The 8,621-nt window shown below is 34.5% G+C and overlaps 1 protein-coding gene across 1 annotated transcript in view; it reads left to right on the top strand.

The window, feature by feature from the left end:
- The first annotated feature begins 1,008 nt into the window (after positions 1-1,008).
- LOC130805826 (probable E3 ubiquitin ligase SUD1) overlaps positions 1,009-8,621 on the top strand; it is an 8,645-nt gene continuing 1,032 nt past the window's right edge. The window contains exons 1-8 of the mRNA XM_057670612.1: positions 1,009-1,572; positions 3,488-4,177; positions 5,776-6,537; positions 6,618-6,829; positions 6,930-7,298; positions 7,471-7,631; positions 7,718-7,881; positions 8,505-8,621. The exon at positions 8,505-8,621 is cut by the window's right edge and continues 30 nt beyond it. Coding sequence (XP_057526595.1) covers positions 1,204-1,572; positions 3,488-4,177; positions 5,776-6,537; positions 6,618-6,829; positions 6,930-7,298; positions 7,471-7,631; positions 7,718-7,881; positions 8,505-8,621 — 2,844 coding nt within the window. The 5' untranslated portion in view covers positions 1,009-1,203. The remainder of the gene's footprint in view (positions 1,573-3,487; positions 4,178-5,775; positions 6,538-6,617; positions 6,830-6,929; positions 7,299-7,470; positions 7,632-7,717; positions 7,882-8,504) is intronic.

Below are 8,621 nucleotides of genomic sequence, written 5' to 3'. Positions count from 1 at the left end.
GGACATAATTATTATTTGTTAGCATTTACTTTTCAAATCTACTTTATAACAATGTTGAGTTTCATGATTGTTTATCTTTAGTAGTTCAAAAGCATTATACGATAGGCTTGCAAGCCTTTATAGGGTATCTGACCATTATTTGATATAAACAAAGCGTCTAGTTGATAGTTTTTGATATACATAGATGACACTATTTATTTACAAAATTTTATTTATGAAAATATATTTTACTCTATTAGACTAACTATAAGATAATATAATAGAATATCAATTAATTATACTTCTTTAGTAATTAAAACTCAATCTATTAGAGTATGTTTTTGTAAACTAATAAATTCAACAAAAAAAATCAATGTGGTGCTTTACGAGAAATAAAGAACACAATTCTTCTTTTATGATTTTATAACTTTGTCTCACACTGATAAATAATGAGTGGTAATCTATTTCATATGGTATAAAAGCATGCTCGTATTTTACATATATTGTCGATCATGTTTATAAGCCATCATTCATATTTAGCTTAAACTATATTAATGTATGTTATAATAAAAAATTTATTAAAAACTTCAATATAAGAATAAGAAATCTAGATTTACTATTATTTTTTATTATGATTTGATAATTTTGTCCGACATTGATAAATAAGAGTCAAATAAGAGTGGTAATATCTTTTAGGTAAAGGTAAAAGACATAATATAAATAAAACATTGACTTATAAAAGAAAATGAAGAAACAAATAATCATTTTTGATTAATGTCAATTTCTTGGTGAATCTTATTAATTTATTGATAAATTTTTTTTATAATGTTGCAATACTAGAAATTAAATTTCAAATATTTATCCTTTAACAAATTAAATTATTTATATTTTTGCTGAAATTATTGATAAATTAATAATAATTTGATAAAGCTCCATTTTAATACCTTTCAAACAAAAAGTCTATTTTTAATACCGTCTGTAACACCTTTAAAAAAAATCACTTTATTTTTAATACCGTCTGACGGTCCAAGTTCCCACACTTTAGTCGGTCTATTTCTCTCGTCTTAAGATTTTTTCTTAACTACTGTCCTTCCCTCTATCAACTAATCATCAACCCATATTCAAAGGGCAAAACCGGAAACTGAATCCCAAAATACCCGAAAAACTCCTTATTCCGTCTTTCTCCTTTTCTTTGTCCGACCGTAGCTTTTTTCTCTTTCTTCAATGGAGATTTCTCCGGCAACCCCGGCATCTTCTTTCGATACTCAGATCAAAACCTTAAACTCAAATGGAGATGATGCATCTTCATCTGAAATGATTGATTCAGAAGATTTTAAAATCGACGGTCACAGTGAAGAGAGAGAATCCACCGGGAAAAGTAACAATATCCCGGAGACTGAAACAGCATCGTCAGCGAAGAGGAATGTGTTCGATGATGACGATGAAGAAGAGGATGTTTGTAGGATTTGTAGGAATTCTGGTGATGCTGATAATCCTTTGAGATATCCTTGTGCTTGTAGCGGTAGTATTAAATTCGTTCATCAGGATTGCCTTCTCCAGTGGCTTAGTCACAGTAATGCTCGTCAGTGCGAGGTATGTAAATATTTTAGTGAAAACTATTTAAATTCGGGTTTTTGTGGTAATTGATTTGTATTTTGTGTATTTTAATTGATTGATTATGGATCTTTGGTGAAAATGTGGTTGTGAATGTAATTTCGAGGTTATATTAGTTTTTAGGTCGGTAGTGAAGATCTAATAATTGAACTTTCCTAAAGTAGATTATTTCATTTTACACTGATAAATTTCCTGCGAATTTTGGGTTTGTGAGAGAGGTCATCAAAATTCCCGTTCTTTCATTTCTTTATTGATTTAAATTGTTTTGGCGTACTTTGATGATGATTAATGACTTCAGGAATTCAAGTTACGTAAATTTTGATGGTGAATTTGTTGTGGTGCTATGGTGCTCTTGCAATGAAGATGACTAGTCAGTCATTGAAGATTCTTGGATGACTTTTATAATAGCTTTAGTACATATTTTATGTTCTAACTAATTGTAAGAGTACTGATAGTCTGCTTTTCTTGGATTTGAGAGATTGAAATGTTAACACGAAACAATAGCGATGAAAAATTCTTGGGAAATTCCAAGGTTTTGTGTTCTCCACGTGGTAACCAAAAATTTTTAAAAAATCCTTAGTGTTACCGTAACATTTTTGCACATAAAAACGTTTGCAAACGTTAATTTCGAAGTTTTAAAGGTTGTTATACGCCTATTTATCGACTCACCATTTCAAATGTCATCAGTTTCATCTTTTTCCCCAAAATAAGAACCCAACTCTACCGTCTTTCATCCAAATCATATTTTTCCCCCAAAATTCAAAGATGGTAGAGTTAGTGTTTATGCTTTGGGGAAAAGGTTGAAACTGATGGAATTTAAAATGGTGAGTCGCATAATAGGCGTACAACAACCTTATATGTGCAAAAAGGTCACGGTGGAATAATTTGGTAAAACCTTAGGGTTACCGCGTGGATTTTTTAAAAGTTCTGGTTACCACGTGGAAAACCAAAACCTCAGAATTACCACGTAAAATTTCCCAAAATTCTTTATAAGTCTCACCGAGCTGAGTAAAACTGTTAATAGTAGCAAATGTAGTTTGCTTTAGTGATCGCAAATTTTGTTTCCCGTGGTTAGCTTTTGAATGTTTGTTAACGGACTGTTATTATTACTGTGGCGGAACTTAGTTGGGGCGGGTAGGGGCTTCGGCCCTCCGAGATTTTCGACATTTATTTAATATACAACCGTCAATTTATGTTTTTCATAATTTTAGCCTAATAAAAAAAACAACACAATTAAAGGAAGAGAATAATTAAACAAAATATAAAAAAATTTTATAAGTAGTAATGGATTATCAAATTAGGAATGAAATTATCATTTAACAACAGGGAAAAAAAAAAAGAAAAAGCAATTGGGAGAAATCGACAAAATAAAAATTAAAGCTTACCATCAACAATTGAAGACTAAAGGTTTGTTTTATATTTTTAATTGAATTTTCTTATTGTTATTTAATAATTAGTTTGAGTAAGTGAATACTTAAATCACTGAATACCCATACAATAAAACAATCAATTATGAAGATACTAAAGATAAGACTTCGTAATAAAATGGGCAACGATTTTCTTGCTAATAGTTTAGTAATATACATTTAGAGACAAATAGCTTAGACATATAGTGTCAGTGAGATTATTGATAATTTTTAAGTGCTAAAGAGTGTCGAGCTTTACTTTGATTCGAAATTTACGTTATATTTTTGGTTGTATTGATTGGCTATATATTAATGTCATTTAATTTATTTTGTTAACTCCACCCCCTAAAATTTTGTTCAAGTTTCGCCACTAAACGGACATGTATGTGAGTATGATACTTTCATCTCTTGATCACTGCCTAGAAAGTTCCAATTGTTATCCTTTTTAATGCTGACTGATGAAATAGTAATGCCTGGTATTTTTACAGGTGTGCAAGCATGCATTTTCATTCTCCCCCGTTTATGCAGACAATGCTCCTACTAGACTTCCGTTCCGGGAATTTGTATTTGGGATTGGAAAGAAGACTTGTCATGTCCTGAAATTCTTTTTGCGTCTTGTTTTTGTGTTATCTGTTTGGCTTCTTATTATACCTTTCATCACCTTTTGGATTTGGCGGCTGGCTTTTGTTCGTAGTTTCTCTGATGCAAATCGCTTATTCCTCAGTCATATGTCATTTACTGCTATCCTCACAGATTGTCTACATGGATTTCTTCTCTCGGCGAGCATTGTGTTTATATTCCTTGGGGCAACTTCTTTGAGAGATTATTTTAGGCATGTACGAGAAGCACAAGGACATGATGCGGATAGAGAGGTTGAAGGGGATATAAATGGTGGCCAAGCAGTTCGAAGGCCTCTTGGACAAGTCAATAGGAATCTGCTTGCTGATGGCAATGTTGATGATGTTGGAGAAGCTCCTGGAATTGCTGGAGCTAATCAATTGTTAAGACGGGCAGAACATCTTGCTGCTGATTGGGAGAGGCGGGCTGCTCGACTTGAAGTTCAGGTTGATCAGATTTTTGATGGTCTGGATGATGCTGATGGTGCTGATGATGTTCCCTTTGATGAGCTTGTGGGCATGCAAGGTCCTGTCTTCCATTTGGTAGAGAATGCTTTTACTGTGAGTATCTACTTTTCTTTTGCCATTTTCTCACACTATCTTAATTTCACCCCACGCCCAAAGTCTGAACTCTATAGGTTAGAGCTGGATTGTGCACTATCATTGTGTTCAATTTCTATTTGAGCAAGAAGCATCATGGAAACCCTTTAAATCATCATGATACATGAAGAATTCATTTTTATTTTTTACTAGTGATTACATGACAACTTTGAGATTTCTTGGACTCAAAAAGTTTTTTAAGAACATTCAAAATTGCAAACTGCCATAACGTTTGTGTTGAGAAATATAATTGTTGAAGGGAGATCATATTTTCCAGTTATTTTTTCTTCAGACCTTTAGTATTGATATTGCTTCCTTCGTTCTTTCATTGGACAACTCTAGGTTATGAGATCTATGTGATTCTTTGAGTGGTTTTATCCCTTCATATTAAAGAGAGTTGCTGATATGCTAGCCAAAACATTTGAGCACATCAAAACTACTAATTTCATTTAGTATAACTTATTATTTTCATGCCTTGATGTCAGCATGATATTCAATTTGTATTTAAAAAGGCGATGTGATTTCTCTTCTGAAATAACTATTAGTAAATTCATGTCAAACAAATTGACAAGATATATACTTATTCGTGGAATTATGTGATGTGACAACTAGTACTTGTGCACATGTTCAATTACTCAATGTGCACATGTGTATATACAGACTTTCAATGTTCACATGTTCTCATTATCTCATATACTCAAGAGTAGTGAATAGTTTATTACTTCAAATTAATCGTTATTTGTGCCTCTGATTTTCCATGAAGTAGTATCATCATTAATATCAGGGGCCTAAGAGATGTTCTTGAATCTGAATTTTGTAAAGGGAAATGTGGCTAGAACAGAGAAAGAACTTGACAGATTGTGTAATATGCATGTATATGTAGTATTATAATTGTTAACAATTACAGTTCAATATCTAAAATGTCTATTTTGAGCATACAGTATCTGTTGGATATTGAATAGAACTCTATTTTAAAGACATCACAAGTAAGATCTTTTGTACATGCTATGTTGGACATCTCTGAGTAATGTCATCTTTCCTTTTTTTCTTCTGGAGCTATATACCTTTAGTAATTAGTATTGCATGCTCTCTTAACAGATAATTTTATATCTACGAGAACTTTGTAGCTGTTTGGTGGTTTTAGTTCTTTGAAATAGACAGCAATTGCTGTTGTTTCTGGTGGGTAGGACCTTATAACCATAGAAATGCTGTGAGTCCATCATTCAATTTTATGGCAGTACATGTTGATCAAGTTTATAAAGACAGAAACTTGTGGGTGTGATGTGTTAAGTGGTACATATTATTTAGTCTTGCTATGTGCACATTTTTTCTGATACATATTATCAATTACTGTTCCAACATTGATGTGAATTGTGCTTCTGCTTTGTTAAGAAGTAGACGATTCATGATTGTCATGTTTAGTATCAGAGGTCTTATATAAATATGGCATGCCTTTTTCTTTTGGAAGCCTGTTTGTGGAGGCTTTTTGGTGATATTGATGCTGTTGATTATTTTTTACTACTCTGATAATTCTGACAATTTTAGTCATTTGTTTGCAGGTTTTAGCTAGCAACATGATCTTTCTTGGAGTTGTTATCTTTGCTCCCTTCTCACTTGGGCGTGCAATATTACATTATGTATCGTGGCTTATTTCTTCTGCTACAAGTGCCACATTTTCCACAATGACACCATTTACAGAATCAGCACTCTCCTTGGCTAATATCACCTTGAAAAATGCCTTAACAACTGTGACGAATCTTTCTGAGAACTCGGAAAATCTTATTGATTATGTAACTGAAGTAATGAAACCAAATGCGAGTGAACTAAATGTGTCTTCCAACAACATTAGCTCCCCCCTGGCTTCTGACGTCCTGAAAGGAGTGACTGCTGGAACATCCAAGCTTTCTGATGTTACAACACTGGCTGTTGGATATATGTTTATTTTCTCACTTGTCTTTCTTTACTTAGGTGTGGTTGCATTTGTTAGGTATACCAAAGGTGAGCCTCTTACTATGGGGAGGTTCCAAAGTATTGCTTCTGCAGCAGAGAATATCCCATCTCTTTTACGACAGTTCTTCTCAGGCATGAGACATTTAATGACGATGATTAAGGTTGCATTCCTTCTGGTTATCGAGCTTGGGGTTTTCCCTTTGATGTGTGGCTGGTGGCTGGATATCTGCACAATACGTATGTTCGGAAAAAATATGGGTCAAAGAGTTGAATTCTTTTCTGTCTCTCCATTGGCCAGCTCTTTGGTTCATTGGGTTGTCGGGATATTCTACATGCTTCAGATTAGTATATTCGTCAGCCTTCTTCGAGGGGTATGTCTATCATTCCTTGAGATGTCTATGCACTTGGGAAATCTCGTCATATATTATTGATACCATTCTTCTTTTAATAGGTGCTACGTACTGGAGTCCTATATTTTCTTCGAGATCCAGCTGATCCCAACTACAATCCATTTCGCGATCTCATTGATGATCCAGTTCACAAACATGCTCGCAGAGTTTTGCTTTCTGTAGCTGTCTATGGAAGTTTGATTGTGATGCTCGTTTTCCTACCTGTCAAACTTGCAATGCGAATGGCACACTCCATATTCCCTCTAGATATCTCGTATGACCACCTTTTATTTTGTTTAAGTTATTCAATACTTCAAATTCAAATTCTGATCTTTAATTTTTTAATTTGCTACTTACATTTGGTTGCTTTTCAGAGTATCTGATCCATTTACTGAGATACCTGCTGATATACTGCTGTTCCAAATTTGCATCCCCTTTGCCATTGAGCATTTCAAATTGAGGACTACAATTAAGTCTCTTCTTCGGTCTTGGTTCACTGCTGTTGGCTGGGCTCTTGGATTGACTGATTTTTTACTTCCTAAGCCTGAAGATTTAGTTGGTCATGATGATGGCAATGGTGAAGCAGGTAGACTGGAAAGATTACGTGGTCTACAGGTGGGTGAGGCACAGCAGGATCAACCTCAGCGACCACTTCTTCCTGATGCTCATAACAATGAGGCCCATGGGTCTGTAAATTCCGATGTAATGGAGGATTATGATGGAGAAGAACAATCTGATTCAGTGTAAGTTATGCTGTCTGAAAGGCGTTAGTTTGACATGCAGTTGGAACATGGATGCTGATATTTTTTCAATTTATTTCTCCTCATTTTTTAATTTTTGCTATCAAGATTTTTTTTAATGTCTTCATATTTTCATTACTTTCTCTTCTCAAATTCTTCTTTCAAATTTTGGCAGACGGTGCAAATTTGTATTTCGTATTGTCCTACTCTTGGTGGTGGCCTGGATGACCTTACTAGTTATCAATTCTGTGCTAATTATCATACCTGTATCTCTCGGAAGGGCTATCTTCAACTCCATTCCTCTTCTTCCGATAACGCATGGCATTAAATGCAATGGTACTTCAGCTCATTGTTGTGTATTGGTGCTCCTGAACTGGTTTTTGGGTTCGTGTTTTTAGCATATTTCTGATTGTTGTCTGCAGATCTGTATGCTTTCACCATTGGAAGCTATCTTATCTGGACAGCCATAGCTGGAATCAGGTATACAATTGAGCAGATCAAATCAAGGAGGGCAGCAGTTTTGCTTGGCCAAGTTTGGAAGTGGTGTGGAATTGTTCTCAAGAGCTCTGCTCTTTTATCTATATGGGTGAGTTTATTTTCTGTTTTGCGCACCCACTAGTCATACCCACCATTGTCTCAACCACTAGTGTTTCTTTTTTGCTCAAATTTATTTTTATAGGAGCGGCATTGTGGAGGAGCAGAATTTGAATATGCTATAATGGCCTGTTTGGATTTAGTAATTATATGTTCAAATCTAGAAATGGCTCAAAATTAAAATGCCATGTTTGGTAGATATGATATTTGGTTGAATTCCAACCTCTTTATGAGACTTTGAAGCTAACATTTTAAGATGCTCATATATGACATTTCAAGAGTAGTTTCAATTTGTCACATGCTTTTCTCCCCTCGTACTCATTTGTGGCTCACATTCAATGTACTACTTGAAAAGCTCTTTGATTTCTGGCGGCGGTCGCAATTCTGCCTTGTTGAACTTCCTTGAAAAGCATCTGCATATCATGTGAATTGAAGCCTTATTGAACTTCCTTGAAATGCATCCACATATCAAGTAAATTGAATTGGTGGGGTGGGATGCTCTAGTTGGGATGTTAATCTTCTTTGGATTTATGTTGCATGCTTGTTCTTGTATTTGACTTGATTTCTTGTGATAAAATGACCAAAATTTGACCTTTTGGTGGTTTTATTGTGCAGATATTTGTGATTCCTGTGCTGATAGGGCTGCTGTTCGAGCTTCTGGTGATTGTTCCTATGCGAGTGCCAGTTGATGAAAGCCCTGTTTTTCTTCTTTACCAGGACTGGGCTCTAGGA

This window comes from Amaranthus tricolor, chromosome 2, assembly GCF_026212465.1.
Source record: "Amaranthus tricolor cultivar Red isolate AtriRed21 chromosome 2, ASM2621246v1, whole genome shotgun sequence".
Lineage (NCBI taxonomy): Eukaryota > Viridiplantae > Streptophyta > Magnoliopsida > Caryophyllales > Amaranthaceae > Amaranthus > Amaranthus tricolor.
This window is presented reverse-complemented; position numbering and strand designations above follow the sequence as displayed.